Source organism: Nematostella vectensis, chromosome 2 (assembly GCF_932526225.1).
Source record: "Nematostella vectensis chromosome 2, jaNemVect1.1, whole genome shotgun sequence".
Classification (NCBI taxonomy): Eukaryota; Metazoa; Cnidaria; class Anthozoa; order Actiniaria; family Edwardsiidae; genus Nematostella; species Nematostella vectensis.
In genome coordinates this window covers 17,258,445-17,279,093 of record NC_064035.1, presented here as the reverse complement: position 1 = coordinate 17,279,093, position 20,649 = coordinate 17,258,445, and the positions used below count along the sequence as shown (strand labels likewise).

Below are 20,649 nucleotides of genomic sequence, written 5' to 3'. Positions count from 1 at the left end.
TTGAGGGGGAAAGGGGATTCTCCTGGGAGACGAGAGAGGGGATGTTAGGAACGCGCGTATATTCTTGGTCCACGGTCCCCAAGCGACCCGAAGAATTGTTCTCTGTGGTTTGATAATTAGAGTAATACAATGAAGATACACCTTCCAAAGCTTTATTTGTATAACCATAACTGTTTTCTCGTTTCAAAGCTAGAATTCCAATTTTTTTTTTATCCCCCTTCTTCTAGCAATACCGCTATACTGCTATATACAAGGTTTGAAAATACAACTGCGACATTTTCAGTTACCCAATACTCCGGGGCGAGGTTTTCTATCCGGATTGGACCTTTTATATACATCGTCAGACCCTAGGTCGCTTTTACACTCAACTCTATCTACGAACTGGATTTAAAGCTATTTTGACGGGACTGGAGTGCCTTTGTCTGAGTGTAGCTCGATGATTGTTCTGCAAATAAAAGAAGTACAACAAATGAGACGTCGACAGACAGGGGCGTGACCAGAGGTGCATTTGACCTCTTCCGAGTTATTAACGATTTCCATGCTGGGTGCTAATAGAGGTCTCTAATTGCCTGGGTACGGATGCTAGTCAGTGCAACAGAGTAAAATAACATTACGGCGCGTTACTATGGCCATCTTGACAATAGGGGACTTGCGGTAAGAAATCACGTGACTGTTTGGGTGGCAAACTAGCGCGCGCTCAGTCTTTTAGCGGCAAAATAACAGCAACCAAAAGCAACTCATTCAGCTCTTACGAAAAAAGCCAGAATTTTTTTTTTAAAAAAGGGTTTGGTTTCATTTTAAAAAAAAATTTTCTTCGTTCTCGGATGTGACGGGCGCATTGCCACCCACAAACGTCACGTGATCTCTTAGCGCAAGTCCCCTATTGCCCATAGTGAGCCAATAAGGATGCGAGAAGCGTGATATCATCTGCTTGCCTGGAATTTGACAAGCCAGTACCCATCCTCGCAAAGAAAAGCTTCAATCATGCCCATATAAAAACGACGAAATTCTCCTGTTTATGAAATGTCAATCATCTTGATCCGTGCTTGATGATTGGATAACTTTGTCATTGCGACCACGGTAGCGCTCGTCGCATATCTTCCCACGCACACACAGTACAATATTTGCAGAATGTTTAACGACGACCAAAGCTGATATATCATAGCAACTTGTAAACTTACTTGACCAAATAACGTTGGTAAACAGGTATCTACCATAGCCGTAGCAGGCCTCGGATTTTTATTTTTATTTATTTTCTTTTTTTTGGGGGGGGGGGGGCACGATACAGAAACATTTAGAAAATAATGGGGAGAACAGCCACGCCCCTACTGGTCATTTCCTTATAATTTTTTTTTTTAAATATTGGGGGGGGGGGGGCACGTGCCCCCAGTGCCCCACCCCCTGCTACGGCCCTGTCTACGGTTTGCGTGCATCAATATAAAGAAAGCTGACTTAGGGAGTAAGACTTAGTCCTTTAAAAGTATTAATCGGTTCATCACCAGAAGGTTCAAGATATAATTGTTTTAATGCAGAATGGCCGAAACACCACATTACCACGGCATTTGAGTATTCGCTTATTCAACCATTGCAGCAAATGTTGCTGACGGTCCGGTTAATTCCTACCTGACTCCGTAGAGGAAGAAGACTAGGGAAATACCAAGAGCCACTGTGGCATCCAGGAACCAGATTTTGTTGGAGTGCTCGTAGAGGATAGAGGTAAGGGTCACCGCAAATGCCATCACACCGCCAGCAGAAGTGTTGAACGCTGGAGTCAAGGATGAAAGCAGCCAGCATCAGACCCATAGACTTGGGGGTTGGGGTGATGGGGGGATTCTTCGCGGCTCATTGGAAACGCGGCTTTTTGAATACAGTATGTATTTACCGTATCTACCGTAACTTACGGGCCTAAACGCGCAATTTTACTATGATAATACGATTGTTTTCATTTGCTTCCAGTACCAATAGACTGGTCACACACAAAAAAAGAAAATCTCAAATGCTTGCATGACTATCATAGCGTCCTGTTTCTCTCTCACACGTCACATCTCTTTTGCTCGCTTGCATGTTTTCTCGGGTATCGTCACACGTCACATCGCTTTTGCTCGCTTGCGTGTTTTCTCGGGTATCATACACATCCCTTACCATCGATCCTGAGAGCTCTACTGTCTGTCTTGTATGCTACTAAGTACTTGATGTATGCCATGGAGAACAGCAGAAACACGCTGGTCCCAGATACAAAAAGGAGGTTCATGCTCTGTCAAGGATAAAAAAAAAAATACTTGTTCGTGAAATTTCGGAGGGTTCTGAAAAGCTTTGAATATTTCAGATAAAGTTCTCTTTCATAGACCGACCGCTCATTGTCAAAGCAGAGAAAGGTGAACAGAGCTGAATAGCGTATGCGCATGCGCGTGTTCTGGCGAAAACAAACACAATCGTAGTGTTGACTCGTCCGAGTAAAGGTACGAAAGGCTGACTTCAGTCGCTGTTTTGACTAACTGTACAGCATTAAAACCATACTGTACAAAAGATAACAGATTTGTTTGATAATAAGGGAGTCATAAAGAAAATTATAGCCTTAGGTTTGGTCTAGTTTTCTTAGCATTCGTCGAAATATGACAGTTCGCCGGTAAAAAGCCAATATTTTAAAACAAAAAGGCTGGTTTAACCGCGGGGTACTGGAACTAGTCTTGCGTTTTTCAGGACTGTCGGGAAGGTGTTGTATAACAATCAAATCGGTATTTCATTCAGGTACCCCCTTTGTATATCTAGTTTTAAACACCCCATCCCCCTTCTCCGATTTAAACCAATCAGCCCCAATCATTTTCGTACCCAGCCCTCACTTCCGCTGAACGATTACTTATATGGTGTGACGTCATATTCTCCGGGTCCCAGTTTCGGATGTTGGCTTCGGGTGGACCCTTACTTACTCGTTTGGGTTCTTCGTTGATGACCAGCGTGTGAATCGCCTTAGCTGATATGACTATGGACGACACGACGAAGGAAATGCCGATCCCTAAACATGCCCTAGAGATAGAAACGGTACGAGAAAGGCAATTTTGACAACTACCAAATTTCCCTCTAGGACAATAATCTTTTTATAGTTGCATCTATTTTGAACGTCGACGGCGAAGCAGCAAATATCTGTTGTTATTCTTATCATCTGTTGAGTTGTTTGAGTATAGCTTGCACTATGTATTAATCACCTTCTTTCTCTTTGGTAGGAGTATTTGCGCCCTTCAATCCCATAAAACCTCCACAGGACAACAATAGAGGAGAGACAGTCCAGCAAGACTTGAAACTGAAGTAGAAGGAACACAGGTAAGCACCATGTAGATCATGAAGTAGTATAATGGGTAAGAAACACAAGTGTAATGTAGTGTGAAGGTTCCACACAATTCAATCTTTTCTGAGAACCGAACGGATAATATACAGAAAACGTTTTGAAGCAAAAAAAAAATTCAGGTTTCTATATTTTCACGCGGGCACTGGTTTAGGAGAATAGCGTCATTAGAAGCAAGCGTGCGCTGGTTTTGATTATTTTCAATCACAGTTTTTATCGTTGTTGGTGTACAAAACAAACTCCAAAAAGCTCGCCGTTATTGCCTTATGTATATAATCCACTCTTTTCAACTTAAGAGAAAGTTAAAACAAGTAAAAAGTTCCATATCCGTCAACATCGTCGGTGGCATTATCGTCATCGACAAGATGGTACTGATGCAGCCTTGAACTTCCATGTCCATCCGTTACCTTCCATGACCATCCGTTACTTTCCATGTCCATCCCTTGACTTTCGTGTCCATCCATTACCTTCCATGTCCATTCGTTACCTTCCATGTCAATCCGTTTCTTTCCATGTCCATCCGTTACCTCCCATGACCATCCGTTACCTTCCATGTCCATCCGTTACTTTCCATGGCCATACTTTATCTTCCATGACCATCCGTTACCTTCCATGTCCATCCGTTACCTTCCATGTCCATCCGTTACCTTCAATGTCCATCTGTTACCTTCCATGACTACCGTTACCTTCCATGACCATCCGTTGCCTTCCATGTCCATCTGTTACCTTCCATGTCCATCCGTTACCTTCCATGTCCATCCGTTACCTTCCATGTCCATCCGTTACCTTCCATGTCCATCTGTTACCTTCCATGACTACCGTTACCTTCCATGACCATCCGTTGCCTTCCATGTCCATCTGTTACCTTCCATGTCCATCCGTTACCTTCCATGTCCATCCGTTACCTTTCGTGTCCATCCGTTACTTTCCATGTCCATTGGTTACCTCCCATGACCATCCGTTACCTTCCATGTCCATCCGCTACCTTCCATGTCCATCCGTTACTTTCCATGTCCATCCGTTACCTTCCATGGCCATCCGTTACCTTCCATGTCCATCTGTTACCTTCCATGTCCATCCCTTACCTTCCATGTCCATCCGTTACCTTCCATGACCATCCGTTATCTTCCCCACCAACCCCTCCCTCCTCCCCCTACAACCTACCGCGAACCCAAAAGCTGCCGAGCTCCATGTAACTTCAGACAGGACTACGAAAGGGCGAACGCACCATAAAAAAAAAGATAAAACTTGCGTTAGAAAAAGCAAGATGTAAAGGAGGTTGTATTTATTTAGTTAAACAGTCCTGCTAAGAATGATATGCAACTATTTGGTATGATTGTACAAACGTTTTCCAGTAAATTAGCGATGGTAGAGCCTAAAATGTATACAGTGAGACGCGCGCTCACGTGGCTACCTTGACAGTTTTGTAAAGTAAAGCAATTAAAAACAATGAGGATGCGTGATGAGTACTATCTGATTGACGTGAACTTCAAAGCTCTACGACAGAAGCTGTGAAAATAAAAATGAGGCGAAAAAGAGGCTCGTTTCAATCTCTCGTGACTTTCGTATGATGATCGCTAACATGCTTGAAAAGCATTGTAGTGGCCACGGTAGCGCGCGTCGTTCTAATAAAAGCCCCTAAAGAAGTGTAAGCTGTCACGTGAAAACAACAGCTGTCGATTAACCTACAGACATTTGGATGGCTCGTATTCGACGACAGCTGAATAAAAAAATGTCTACTAGGAGGCCGAAAAGAAAATATTTCACTTTTTGTTTATTTTTTATGTTTATTTTTTTAATGTTTATTTTCATTCAAAATGCTTTATGAATAGCCATAGGTTTGATTGCTAGGTTATTCAGCTGGTGTAGTGCAAATCGATTTTGCATAAAAATATTTTATAATCAGTCCAAATTGCTGAGAGCAGAAGGGACTAGAAAGATGGGTTGTAGACATGTTAAAATAGTCTTTTGGTTTTGTTGATCTTTTAGATCTCTGAGACCGTCTGTGGATTAATTTACTTTGAACTATTCAATACCTTTACTTATTATCTTGATTAAGATCAGTTTGATGAATTTTTCAAGGGGGTTAAAAAATGGAAACAAACCACATTGATTACCGAGTGCGCTGAGAACGAGAGTGTTCGGTATTGAACCTCTGGCCTTTTTATCTCGAAACATTTCACGCGTTAATAATCAATACCAAATCACTTCCTAAAGACGGAATCTACAAAGAATTCTTCACGCCTAAGGGAAATACACTCTGTCGTATTTTTGGTGATTCCCTTTCTGGATATATGGTAGAAAGATAAACAGAGGGAAATCGTTTTCATTGGAATCGAAGAAAGTATTATCTACGAAGACGTAAAAAGAAGTACTATTCGATTCAATTTTCCGTCTTTCCTTACTTTTTTCGGCAAATTGTTTTTGTAAGTAGAGTACTTAGTGGTCTAGGGAAGTTGAATGTAGCATTGCTTACAAAAATATGCCACTCCAAGAGCCAGGTTGATAATTATCGAAGCGATTGAGAGGCCCATCGCTGCGAGCCGCCATTTTTCTGTTAGAGGTGTGTTAATCTTATCCACTTGATGAAAAATACCATCTGAAAAAATGAAATAGAAATGGAATAAGAACAATTTTCATGAATACGAATTTGTGCACTAAACTTTAACACCAATACATTAAAACTATTTGAGTTTTCAAGGTTACTCATGAGCTGTACGTATGCTGTTCACCTTGATTTGCGGCAACTCTGTTCGCCCGTCGATGTTTTTCATTATCCACAACTTCATAAGCACGAAACTGAACCTCTACGCCTTTTAAAGTCATTATGCCTTGCAGATCTTCTGACGCATCTTATCTAAAAAACACCTAGCGTTTCTATGTTGTTGTCACGTCCAATTTGCTTGTGCATACACTACACGTAGTCACGTTGGAGTCACCATTTAGCGTGATTTTATCACGACGCCTTACAGAGAAGTACTACATCTGTTAGGAATATCACCCTTTTTAGCTTGACAACCGGATTTAAACTGACTCATCTGTCAGGCATTACTCTCGCAAGTAGCCCACAGCGGGCAGACTATACAATATTTATAGTATTGACTCGTTCACTGCGCACCGACACTAATTTATTTCTCTCAATACCGTCGTAACTACTATCGTGTTTTCATGACTGGAGAATGATATAGAACAATAAGGTGTTAAAAGCCAACAACTCACTCATTTTATTAAAAATCTTTTCAGACTTTTTCTCAATGATTTGTAGCTTTGAGCGATTGTTTTTGGTTCTATGAGTCAATAGCAAAATTGTTGTTCAAAACAATACGAAAAACAATTCTTGGGACTTTTTAAAAATAAATACTCGAGTTGGAAATAATATAAGAATAATTTTCATGCAATAGAGTTATTAGTACGTAAGTGTTGGATATGGGCAGTAATTAGAAAAGAATTAACACGGCGTCCATGCGTCTAAGCGAGTTTTTCTGTTTACATCTAGCTTCGCGGCTCACGACTTTGTTCAAAGAATTAATGCTAATGCAATTAAATGTTCTGTTATACTAATGCGCTTTGAGTTGGCTTGAGGTCCCTATTTGAAATTCAGTTTTTATAGCATTGTTGTGTCCACCTATAGTTTTTATAGCTACGCAACACAGAAACAGCAGAAAGCAGGAACTCAAATTGTTGTTAAATTGTCCTGTTCATTTCTCATTAATGACTCGTTTCGAGAGAGAAAAAGGATGTTCTACCGGTGGTTTATATGTGGCTAAATATAACTTGTCTCCATCGACAATAATTTCAAACTGCGCACAAGTAATTTGCAATTTTCCTAAATAGATTTATTCAAATTCATTTATTGCTATCGCTCAGTGAAGCTCGCAACAACGCACTGTGTATAGAAAACCGAGTATTATTGCACGGCTACTAGAACCCCGCTGACAAAAATCAGCTCAAATAAGAGAACGGAGAAGGCTTGGTATGGCACCTTGCCGAGTCCTATCTTTTTTAATTTAGTAACAGCATTTCTACTTACCCTACCCCTGTTTGTCGCGTGCGGTTATTTTGACACTCCTGGAAAGTTCTCTTCTGTTTGTTTCAGTGGCAAAAGGACAGGATCGAAGAGAAAAACCCATAGCTGTGATACCGGATATGATTCAAATTAATTCCAACTCTAACTTATATAGTATCTACAAACCAAACCAAAGAATTAAAATACATCTTTTAGATTCCCTTACCACTGACCTGGTCAAACCCGGCCTTGAGGGGATTTTTACCCGACCTGGTTTTTTTTTTTTTTTTTTTTTTTTTGCCTATCCGGTACGTGCTGAGTTTTCTCAGAAGAAGTTTTTCCTTACCTGGCACAATTTCACTCTGACCTAAATTTTTTCCCGAACAAAAATAGACATTCAAAAAAAAACTTAGGAAATCCTGTAACCTGGTAAGCTTGGTTTTCTTGCTTTGGTCATAATCACAAACAATGCATGAATTCCCTCGATATAAGGACTGAATATCCTTATCAGCTGGTTTTACAATAATTAACTTAAGCTGTTCTCTATATATCACTTTCAATCTCAGTAGACCGTGTAAAGATGATAAATGTGGAGGGGATACGGAGATGAAGTAAGTTGAATGAGCGAATGGGCCTTCGTACGAAGTATCTATTTGCTCGTGTTTCTTTGCGCTTATTTATGCCATAAAGTAACGTACCATTAAAACCTGTAAATGTAAATGTAAATGAACACCCCCCCCCCCCCTACTGAAATTTTGCTTTGGAAACAGATTGTTGCTCAAGAGAATGGTATCATCCGCGCAACACCTTCTAAGTGGGAGACTGTTTGCGCGCCACGGACTCCTAATCTTTGAAAACAAAACATTTCCGAATAACCCCAAATGAGGGCAGGCAATAACCTCGATCTACGTCACCACAGGGTACACGACATGGCGACTATGGTTTTATTTGAACCTTATTTAAATTCACATAAAAAATACATTATTAAAACTTTTAAAGTTTTCAACTGAATTTATGATGTATCGTAACCCGCAGTGGTTCATGGGTAACGTATAAATGGCTGAATCCTGGTCTCTGAACGCCGTGTGAACGTTTAGAGGTACATAAACAAGATTGCCAAAGCTTTTTAAGACTGTGTTTATTTATTATTTTTTTTTGATACCCAGGAAGCACTGCGGGTTACGAAACATAAATTTTCCGAGTGCAACCTTATTTGAAATAAGTGTAAATTCATTTCTTCGTCGCTAAAATTCGTCTGCCGCGCAGGCGTCCTTTGTTTCGGTCACGTCGTGGGGAGAGAAGTGTGGCCGACAAAAATGGCGGCTTTGAGGGAGACTACCGCAATGCAGAGAAAGATGCGACACGTTTTCAGATATTCCAAGTCAGAGAAAGCGCCTTTTTTAAAATTTTTAAAAATATTTTACGTGGTTTTCAATAGATATCATCGCCGTTTTGCTTTCACTGAAGAATGAATTCCGTACTCATTTTTACTGTGGAATACTACAGGGGCTAAATAATGGGTAAACAAATCCCACGACTGCCAAAATATTGACTTGATTAATGTCACCCAGATTACTTTACACAGCTTTTTAGGACCATTTACTTTCTCTGAGAACTCTTTGCTACATCGAACACATGACGCTTTTGGTATCATTACTATTAGAATAAACTCCCTAACACTTTTCATAGCCCTACATGTACTAGAAATTACTTATATCAAACTTTAGTCTTAGAAACGTTGAGCTTTACAGAGTAAGTGGAAATTTCTTAACCGGAAAGCTGCCTCGTTTATTTATTTTTGGGGGATGATTATCGGAATATTTGTTTAAGCATCCAAAACACAACTATTCTCAATTCTTTTTTTTTATAAATGAATTGGCTAATTTCATGGACGGACACCCCCGGAGATTTTCTATTAAGGCGCTGAGAACAAAATCAAGGAGACCGCCTTGCTGAGAAGGTCCTACATCTTCAACGCTTTGTTTGAGAAAAAGAGATTTTCCTGCTTTGAAATAAATGTACATTTTCTTACTCGGAAGGTCACAAGGGGAAAATGAAGTCCGTTTTTACCGAAATCTGTCATTTTTATGTGTATTCTTGTCTCCCTGGTCTTGTATCCAAGGCAACGGCAACTTTTAAAAGGTATTTTCTCGTTTCATCGACTTTTTAGACAGCCCCATGTCGCCGACGAACCTGTCTTTAGTCTGGTCGGCCTTTTGTGAAAAGAATTTTTAATCGGAGTTCTATTCGTGAAACCTTATTTATTTCTCGAAGCGTTGTGTTTTTCAAAGAAAGCTGGCTTACGGGATGTGGGCATTTTCTGTTCCTAGGTGATGTCTCGTGCGCCTTGGCTTTCATACTTGGATATGAATAGATGCCTTTCAAGATAAATAGCCCAACTAAGCCTAGTCATTAACAAACTATGTATTTGCCAAACTGCACCATATAAATCGAAGCGTTGAAACAGTGAATAAAGTATTGGGGTGTAGAAGCCTTCTGGTCTTAATACCGCCTGATGAGGCGCGCTGAGGTAAAACAACGTAAAAGAAATAGATATGTTATTTTAATCATTATAAAAAGCACTTCACTTAATGGCCTTCGAAATGGATTAATGGCTCGATACTTCATATCCTTCTGAATTCTAAAATACCCGGTTTAACTCCGCTAATTTCTTATCATTTAGTTTTATAAGACAAGTTGTTTAAACAGTTTGTCAAAGATCTTTTAGAACAGATTGACCTGTTTTTTCTTTGTAAAAACCATATGGATATACACGTCTATACCTGTTTGTATGAATGTTTCCTATGTACTACTCCTCGTTTTCATCTTTGGTCCGACCGAACCACTAACCTGACATATTCGTCGCCCTTATTTCCCCCGGATACTCTACTGGTCCAAGATAGCTGACATTGATTTGTGCTCTCTGAACTTGCTTGTCCGGCTCTGTGGAGGATAAAAAGGTAGAATGTAATGTGCATCTGAGGTCTTTAATCACCCACGCAGACAGCCAATCAGATGATGAGGCGCCGAGCAACCTCAATCTTATATCAAAGGTGATTTATGAGAAGTAGACAAACAACGAAAACACAACGACGAGGATGACTTTTATAGAAAAGGATATGTTCTGTGAAGGCATACTTAAACTAGATGTAATTTAAAAAAAAAAATAAACTCGACATTTTCAATATCATTTGTCACCACAGGAAACCCATTAAGACAACTGTTGTGCAACAAGTAAAAGAGAAAACAAGCGCCCAACAGATAGCGCACGTGGATTTGCATAACTATGGGTTTATAGTGAACAGGATTGAATGAGAATTCAGTCATGATTTGATTTGTGAAGGTTTTTTGCTTTTATTTTATTTTATTCCCTTTTATTACAGCTAAGCAAATGGTAGCATTACAAATATTGGCAGAACTATTTCAAAGAAGGCTGCACTCAGGAATGTGTCATAGCCCGAATTGGTCCATGGGTAACTATAAATATAGATTTAGGCAGTGCCTAAAAACTTTGATTATTTTCGTTCAATAGTTGCTATAGAAAGCTTTTAGCCTGCTAGCCGGCTCTCCGGCTTCGGGATTCTTGTAGCGAGAGGAATCCCGAATCTCCGGAGAGCCGGCTAGTTGCTATAGAAAGCTTTTAGCCTGCTAGCCGGCTCTCCGGCTTCGGGATTCTTGTGGCGAGAGGAATCCCGAATCTCCGGAGAGCCGGCTAGTTGCTATAGAAAGCTTTTAGCCTGCTAGCCGGCTCTCCGGCTTCGGGATTCTTGTGGCGAGAGGAATCCCGAATCTCCGGAGAGCCGGCTAGCAGGCTAGAAAGCTTTATGACGGCTTGCGACGCTACCGATGACGTCACACATCACGTGACTACCTCCTTGAACTACATGAAATCTTCTAAGTTAGGTTGTCTGACAATGATTTTGCCTTGAGATTTTTACGACGTCATTGATGACGTCAAGCAACATGTGACCATTCTGTTTTATCCCCCTTGACACTCACATGACGTCTTCCAATATCAGCTTCCTTACGATTTTTATATCATGAAATATGAATATTTTTATGACGTCCTCGTTTACGTCACACATCACGTGACTATCTTGCTGCAAACCCTTGACACCTTAGTGACATCTTTGGAGTCTTGTGTTGTTGTCATCTTAAGATTGTGGAAATTTTTGCTTCAAGTGACGTCATCGATGACGTCACCCATCATGTGACCATTTATTTACACCCCTTTGACACATACATGACACCTACCAAGTTTGGTGATCTTACAATGTTTCTTTCATGATATATGAATAATTTTGTTCTAAGTGAAATCAGAATATTTTTGTGGACTTTAGAAGCACACTAGCATACACACATTGGCACCAGTCGGGCCAAGACGGGACGCTAGCACAGTCTATTACCCGTGCAGTTCGGCAACCATGGACAGCTGTTTCGTCCTTATTAGGACTCGTCAGCATGGCATAGCCGGTTTGCCTCAGTTAAACTTCATCGGCAAAAGACTGCAGGGCGACTTCGACTCGAACGAAGTGCTTTAAACCACAGCTTAGATCCGGTGGGATCTAGATATATTTTTTTATATAATTTTTTATAGAATTTTTTTATAGAAACTTTATATTTTTTATATTTTTATAGAATTTTTATATTTTTTTGTATTTTTATAGAATTTTTTATAGAATTTTGTTTATAGAATATTTTTGCTTTTAGTGACGTCATCATTGCCGTCACGCATCACGTGACCATATCTCTGCACCCCCTTGACACATCCATGACACCATGTTTGGTGATCGTAAATGAGATGAATATTTTTTTTATTTTGTTGACGTCAGTATATTTTTGCTTTTAGTGACGTCATTGATGACGTCACAAATCACGTGGCCATATTGTTGCCACACCGCCCCCTTGACACATACAACGACACATTGGTTGTCATACGATGTTTTCTTTGGACGGACGGGCATCGCGTCACAAAAACTCGTGTCTATGGTTACCAATATTTGCTAGCATATTTTTCTTGTATACCACTTTTTCTTAGGTATCCGTGAGATTGTGTTCTGCATTATACATTTCAGTCATACATCGGTTCCGCGACAAAAATTTGCGATGTTTTCTTTATTTATAGATGTAGCCTGCTAGCCGGCTCTCATTGTGGGCTATTCGGAAATGTTTTATTTTCGAATATTGGGAACCCTGTGCGCGCGCTAAGGCCGGCTAGCACACACACACATACGCTAGCAGGCTATATAGATGTGGTAACGTTTATTTTCTTTGAAATGACAGTATTATTTGGCCGCGAGCTATTTTTCGATATGGAAACGATGCAAATGAGCCTAACATTGTTGGGTTCGTGTGCAAACTGCGCCAGCAAAGCTGTGATATGCTTGAAAGACATTCATACAACAACGTTAGTAATCTGCGTCCATTGACCACAAGACAAAGGAGATGCTGGCAAAGTGTTGGCCAAAAGTATGAACTCAAATCAAAATTTTGCCAACGCTCGCCAGCACCAGCCAGCATCTCCCAACACGCGCAGTTCACAAGGCTTAGCACTCCGGCAGCATTGCGCAGTTTGCACAGGGCTTTGCGACTCATGGAAACTCCAGTTGCAACTATTTAAAATAGGCATATTTAATTGTCTTTCTATATCTGAGTTAAACGTTACGCAGACAGTAGGATATGGACAGAGCATAAACGGAAACGCCATAATTCCACGAACATCACAAGAGAAAACACGAAGCATAAGAATCACGTAATATTCTAAAAACATTTTCCCGAGATCGTTCCCTGCTAGCAGAGGCCTCTTCTCTGTATTTCGCCAGCCCAGCGAAATACAGAGAAAAGATGCCTCTACTACCAGGGAACCGAGATCGTTATCGTCAATGATAAGTCAAATTGATCCCATGGAAAACAAATGACTCACATCAGCTGAATTATTTAGGAATTCGGAGGGTCATTAGTCGTCACACTGATATGCTTTTGTCAAGGAATTGTTTTAACTTTTTATAATGTGTTTTTAATGAAACGCACTAATGGGTCAAAAAGTCAAAGAAGAATTGACCAGGATTGATTTGGGGAATTGCCAGTTTCAATGTGTTTGCCTTTGTTTACACTCTTACGCTTTATGATATCAAGATCTGTTGATAGGGAAATCTCCGTTTGTTTTTTTCGCTATGTACGCGATTGTGGCTATACGCTTTTGTTAACTGATAAAAAAAACTAAAACAGGGAGAAAACCACTGTAAGAAGGCGGAAGTGTCTCAATCTATAGTTTTCATATGAATCCTTTCCTTTAAATTTAGGGGGTGTTTTTAAAAAAAATAACTTCAGTAAGTTTAATCTAGCTCGATTTTGACTTTCTTACCCTAATGTCCAGGTGCGAATAAGTTTCTTTGCATGTTCTTATGTTTTACGGGCAACCTGTGCGAGTTGGCTGTGGTACTTAAAAGTGGTTAGTCGTTCAGAAGTATATATATTTTAAATCACATACGATTTCACGTGTAATACAATTTTTTTATTTACGTACGTTCTTCGGTAAGGCGGTATGTTCCCTTTCACAAGAACACATTTTTCGTTTAAATTCCCATTTATTTACCCCAGTTTAAAGAGGCGGAATTCCACTAATAGACAAAGAAACCGATTGAGATGATCTGTGAAGCTTACCTTGAGCGCAGATTGTCATTTCCATCGCGAGGTCCGTGATCCTTATTAATCAACTAAAAGTCCGCTTGTTTCTGTGTGATGATTTTTCCTACGAATTTTGAAATAATTAACATTTTATTTGGCTTTCATGATAAAAATGTGAACATGAAAACAGCGTGTGGCCACGGAGGCTTTTCATAATTTTGTTAAATAATAGACCAAACCTTTTGAAAAACTTTCAGCCTTTTTAAGCAATTCATCTCCAGCCTTTTTAAAGCAATTCATTAAGGCAGCCCAACCGGAAAGAACGTAAATCACTTCGTCAAACAGCTGAATTTACATTCGCACCCTCTTAAAGTCGCCAGCTGCCCTAGAATCTCATAATCACAGCCAAAACAAGACAGGAGCAACACACATACGACAACCAAAGTTATTAGGCTCCAGAGTAAAATTGATCAAAGGTTTGTGAAATTGATCAAACTGTAAAAAAGCAACACAGTCTTATTAACATATTATCCAATCCCATTCTCTCGGATTGGCATTCTTATCAGATTTGCAGGCGAATGTTGTAAGGATGATATGTTTTTTTCTCTTTGAAGTGAAATAAAGTCTTGAGATTAGTGATCTCGTGTCGAAAGGAATACAAAAAGATGCGACAGTGGATGCGACATAGTTCTTAGTATTCCTTTTGCCTTTTATACTGTACTCTTGCACAAATGATAAAGAAATTCCATAAGCCACCTTTTATATCTTACCCGTCACCACCCACGGTCAGTTATTCGCCCCATAATGATGACCCATGTTATCACCCCAATAAGCCCCACAATCCATCTCGTTGCTCCCACAAGCCACTGCGAGAGTCACATACCCACCAAAAATGCAACCTCTTGTCCCCATTAGCCACCGCGTGCGTCACATACCCGTCCATAACTAATATTGCGTTCCCATAAGCCACCGCGTGCGTCACATACCCGTCCATAACCCATCTTGCGTTCCCATAAGCCACCGCGTGCGTCACATAGCCATCCATAACCCATCTTGCGTTCCCATAAGCCACCGCGTGAGTCACATACCCGTCCATAACTAATATTGTGTTCCCATAAGCCACCGCGTGCGCCACAATCCCATCCATAACTAATATTGCGTTTCCATAAGCCACCGCGTGCGCCACAATCCCATCCATAACTAATATTGCGTTCCCATAAGCCACCGCGTGCGTCACATACCCATCCATAACCCATCTTGCGTTCCCATAAGCCACCGCGTACGTCACATAGCCGTCCATAACTGATATTGCGTTCCCATAAGCCACCGCGTGCGCCACATACCCGTCCATAACTCATCTTGCGTTCCCATAAGCCACCGCGTGCGTCACATAGCCATCCATAACTCATCTTGCGTTCCCATAAGCCACCGCGTGCGCCACAAACCCATCCATAACTAATATTGTGTTCCCATAAGCCACCGCGTGCGCCACAATCCCATCCATAACTAATATTGCGTTTCCATAAGCCACCGCGTGCGCCACAATCCCATCCATAACTAAAATTGCGTTCCCATAAGCCACCGCGTGCGTCACATACCCATCCATAACCCATCTTGCGTTCCCATAAGCCACCACATGCATCACATAGCCATCCATAACTCATCTTACGTTCCCATAAGCCATCAGATGCATCACATAGCCATCCATAACTAATTTTGCGTTCCCATAAGCCACCGCATGCATCACATACCCGTCCATAACTCACCTTGCGTTCCAATAAGCAACCGCATGCTTTACATAGCCACCCCTGTATTCATCTCTCCTTTCCTATCAGCCATTTGAAGTCTTTATAGAAGTAGAAATTGGGTTTCCTACTCTAAAAATATGGAGCCAATCGCTTCAAGTATTTGCGTATTTGAAAGTCATAAATGTACGATGCCATGCGAAACATCTAGCCCAACATTACTGAAATGAATTATTCAATTTTAAACTATTCATTAGTTCCCCTGGGTAAATCATAAAATAGTGGGACACTATTTGGGAGGCTCAATCCAAGAGTTGAGTCGAATATGTTAGTGTTGTGTCGAGGGGAGTCGAATATGTGAGTGTTGTGTCGAAGGGAGTCGAATATGTGAGTGCTGAGTCGAGGGGAGTCGAATATGTGAGTGCTGGATCGAGGGGAGTCGTATACGTGAGTGCTGAATCGAGGGGAGTCGTATATGTGAGTGTTGAGTCAAGTGGAGTCGAATATGTGTGTGTTGAGTCGAGTGGAGTCGAATATGTGTGTGTTGAGTCGAGGGGAGTCGTATATGTGAGTGCTGAGTCGAAGGGAGTCGTATATGTGAGTGCTGGATCGAGGGGAGTCGAATACGTGAGTGCTGGATCGAGGGGAGTCGTATATGTGAGTGCTGAGTCGAAGGGAGCCGTATATGTGAGTGTTGAGTCGAAGGGAGTGGAATACGTGAGTGCTGGATCGAGGGGAGTCGTATTTGTGAGTGCTGAGTCGAAGGCAGTCGTATATGTGAGTGTTGTGTCGAGGGGAGTCGAATATGTGAGTGCTGGATCGACGGGAGTCGTATATGTGAGTGTTGAGTAGAGGGGAGTCGTATATGTGAGTGCTGGATCGAGGGAAGTCGAATATGTGAGTACTGAGTCGAGGGAAGTCGAATATGTGAGTGCTGAATCGATGGGAGTCGAATATGTGAGTGCTGAATCGAGGGGAGTCGAATATGTGAGTGCTGAACCGAGGGGAGTCGAATATGTGAGTGCTGGATCGAGGGGAGTCGAATACGTGAGTGCTGGATCGAGGGAGTCGAATATGTGAGTGTTGAGTCGAGTGGAGTCGTATATGTGAGTGCTGAGTCGAGGGGAGTCGAATATGTGAGTGTTGAGTCGAGGGGAGTCGAATATGTGTGTGTTGAGTCGAGTGGAGTCGAATATGTGTGTGTTGAGTCGAGTGGAGTCGAATATGTGTGTGTTGAGTTGAGGGGAGTCGAATACGTGAGTGCTGGATCGAGGGGAGTCGTATACGTGAGTGCTGAATCGAGGGGAGTCGTATATGTGAGTGTTGAGTCAAGTGGAGTCGAATATGTGTGTTTTGAGTCGAGTGCAGTCGAATATGTGAGTGTTGTTTCGAGGGGAGTCGAATATGTGAGTGCTGAGTAGAGGGGAGTCGAATATGTTAGTGTTGTGTCGAGGGGAGTCGAATATGTGAGTTCTGAGTCGAGGGGAGTCGAATATGTGAGTGTTGAGTCGAGGGGAGTCGAATATGTGAGTGCTGAGTCGAAGGGAGTCGTATATGTGAATGCTGGCTGAGTCGAGGGGAGTCGAATATGTGAGTGCTGAGTCGAGGGGAGTCGAATATGTGAGTGCTGAGTCGACGGGAGCCGTATATGTGAGTGTTGTGTCGAGGGGAGTCGAATATGTGAGTGTTGTGTCGAGGGGAGTCGAATATGTGAGTGTTGTTTCGAGGGGAGTCGAATATGTGAGTGCTGAGTAGAGGGGAGTCGAATATGTGAGTGTTGTGTCGAGGGGAGTCGAATATGTGAGTGCTGAGTCGAGGGGAGTCAAATATGTGAGTGCTGAATCGAGGGAGTCGAATATGTGAGTGTTGAGTCGAGGGGAGTCGAATATGTGAGTGCTGAGTCGAGGGGAGTCGAATATGTGAGTGTTGAGTCGAGGAGAGTCGAATATGTGTGTGTTGAGTCGAGGGGAGTCGAATATGTGAGTGTTGTGTCAAGGGGAGTCGAATATGTGAGTGCTGAGTCGAGGGGAGTCGAATATGTGAGTGCTGGATCGAGGGGAGTCGTATACGTGAGTGCTGAATCGAGGGGAGTCGTATATGTGAGTGTTGAGTCAAGTGGAGTCGAATATGTGTGTGTTGAGTCGAGTGGAGTCGAATATGTGTGTGTTGAGTCGAGGGGAGTCGTATATGTGAGTGTTGGATCGAGGGGAGTCGAATATGTGAGTGCTGAATCGAGGGAGTCGTATATGTGAGTGTTGAGTCGAGGGGAGTCGAATATGTGAGTGTTGTGTCGAGGGGAGTCGAATATGTGAGTGTTGAGTCGACGGGAGTCGTATATGTGAGTGCCGGATCGACGGGAGTCGTATATGTGAGTGTTGTGTCGAGTGGAGTCGTAAATGTGAGTGCTGAGTCGAGGGGAGGGGAGTCGTATATGTGAGTGTTGAGTCGAGGGGAGTCGAATATGTGAGTGCTGAATCGAGGGGAGTCGAATATGTGAGTGTTGAGTCGACGGGAGTCGTATATGTGAGTACTGGATCGACGGGAGTCGTATATGTGATTGTTGTGTCGAGGGGAGTCGAATATGTGAGTGCTGAATCGAGGGAGTCAAATATGTGAGTGTTGAGTCGAGGGGAGTCGAATATGTGAGTGCTGAGTCGAGGGGAGTCGAATATGTGAGTGCTGAGTCGAGGGGAGTCGAATATGTGAGTGCTGAATCGAGGGAGTCAAATATGTGTGTGTTGAGTCGGGGGGAGTCGAATATGTGAATGTTGTGTCGAGGGGAGTCGAATATGTGAGTGTTGAGTCGAGGGGAGTCGAATATGTGAGTGCTGAATCGAGGGGAGTCGAATATGTGAGTGTTGAGTCGACGGGAGTCGTATATGTGAGTACTGGATCGACGGGAGTCGTATATGTGATTGTTGTGTCGAGGGGAGTCGAATATGTGAGTGCTGAATCGAGGGAGTCAAATATGTGAGTGTTGAGTCGAGGGGAGTCGAATATGTGAGTGCTGAGTCGAGGGGAGTCGAATATGTGAGTGCTGAGTCGAGGGGAGTCGAATATGTGAGTGCTGAGTCGAGGGGAGTCGAATATGTGAGTGCTGAATCGAGGGAGTCAAATATGTGTGTGTTGAGTCGAGGGGAGTCGAATATGTGAATGTTGTGTCGAGGGGAGTCGAATATGTGAGTGTTGTGTCGAGGGGAGTCGAATATGTGAGTGTTGTTTTGAGGGGAGTCGAATATGTGAGTGCTGAGTAGAGGGGAGTCGAATATGTGAGTGTTGTGTCGAGGGGAGTCGAATATGTGAGTGTTGTGTCGAGGGGAGTCGTATATGTGAGTGTTGAGTCAAGTGGAGTCGAATATGTGTGTTTTGAGTCGAGTGCAGTCGAATATGTGAGTGTTGTTTCGAGGGGAGTCGAATATGTGAGTGCTGAGTAGAGGGGAGTCGAATATGTTAGTGTTGTGTCGAGGGGAGTCGAATATGTGAGTTCTGAGTCGAGGGGAGCCGAATATGTGAGTGTTGAGTCGAGGGGAGTCGAATATGTGAGTGCTGAGTCGAAGGGAGTCGTATATGTGAATGCTGGCTGAGTCGAGGGGAGTCGAATATGTGAGTGTTGAGTCGAGGGGAGTCGAATATGTGAGTGCTGAGTCGAAGGGAGTCGTATATGTGAATGCTGGCTGAGTCGAGGGGAGTCGAATATGTGAGTGCTGAGTCGAGGGGAGTCGAATATGTGAGTGCTGAGTCGACGGGAGCCGTATATGTGAGTGTTGTGTCGAGGGGAGTCGAATATGTGAGTGTTGTGTCGAGGGGAGTCGAATATGTGAGTGTTGTTTCGAGGGGAGTCGAATATGTGAGTGCTGAGTAGAGGGGAGTCGAATATGTGAGTGTTGTGTCGAGGGGAGTCGAATATGTGAGTGCTGAGTCGAGGGGAGTCAAATATGTGAGTGCTGAATCGAGGGAGTCGAATATGTGAGTGTTGAGTCGAGGGGAGTCGAATATGTGAGTGCTGAGTCGAGGGGAGTCGAATATGTGAGTGTTGAGTCGAGGAGAGTCGAATATGTGTGTGTTGAGTCGAGGGGAGTCGAATATGTGAGTGTTGTGTCAAGGGGAGTCGAATATGTGAGTGCTGAGTCGAGGGGAGTCGAATATGTGAGTGCTGGATCTAGGGGAGTCGTATACGTGAGTGCTGAATCGAGGGGAGTCGTATATGTGAGTGTTGAGTCAAGTGGAGTCGAATATGTGTGTGTTGAGTCGAGTGGAGTCGAATATGTGTGTGTTGAGTCGAGGGGAGTCGTATATGTGAGTGTTGGATCGAGGGGAGTCGAATATGTGAGTGCTGAATCGAGGGAGTCGAATATGTGAGTGTTGAGTCGAGGGGAGTCGAATATGTGAGTGTTGTGTCGAGGGGAGTCGAATATGTGAGTGTTGAGTCGACGGGAGTCGTATATGTGAGTGCCGGATCGACGGGAGTCGTATATGTGAGTGTTGTGTCGAGTGGAGTCGTAAATGTGAGTGCTGAGTCGAGGGGAGGGGAGTCGTATATGTGAGTGTTGAGTCGAGGGGAGTCGAATATGTGAGTGCTGAATCGAGGGGAGTCGAATATGTGAGTGTTGAGTCGACGGGAGTCGTATATGTGAGTACTGGATCGACGGGAGTCGTATATGTGATTGTTGTGTCGAGGGGAGTCGAATATGTGAGTGCTGAATCGAGGGAGTCAAATATGTGAGTGTTGAGTCGAGGGGAGTCGAATATGTGAGTGCTGAGTCGAGGGGAGTCGAATATGTGAGTGCTGAGTCGAGGGGAGTTGAATATGTGAGTGCTGAATCGAGGGAGTCAAATATGTGTGTGTTGAGTCGGGGGGAGTCGAATATGTGAATGTTGTGTCGAGGGGAGTCGAATATGTGAGTGTTGAGTCGAGGGGAGTCGAATATGTG

General features: G+C 42.7%; 1 protein-coding gene across 2 annotated transcripts; it reads right to left on the bottom strand.

Annotated features, from left to right (window-relative positions):
• Window positions 1–136: 136 nt before the first annotated feature.
• LOC5515766 (transmembrane protein 163) lies at window positions 137–14,347 on the bottom strand. 2 transcript variants are annotated; one of them, XM_032385455.2, is made up of 10 exons: window positions 14,213–14,347; window positions 14,010–14,097; window positions 10,197–10,289; window positions 5,817–5,939; window positions 4,505–4,548; window positions 3,204–3,298; window positions 2,928–3,024; window positions 2,143–2,254; window positions 1,624–1,765; window positions 137–445 (listed from the first exon to the last, which is right to left on the bottom strand). In XM_032385455.2, exons 2-10 carry the CDS (start codon window positions 14,032–14,034, stop codon window positions 394–396), a joined length of 783 nt encoding a protein of 260 aa, XP_032241346.2. In that variant the 5' UTR covers window positions 14,035–14,097; window positions 14,213–14,347; the 3' UTR covers window positions 137–393. The 2 variants fall into 2 exon arrangements, with proteins under 2 accessions (XP_032241346.2, XP_032241347.2); XM_032385456.2 differs by lacking the exons at window positions 10,197–10,289; window positions 14,010–14,097; window positions 14,213–14,347 and adding an exon at window positions 6,073–6,490.
• Window positions 14,348–20,649: the final 6,302 nt, after the last annotated feature.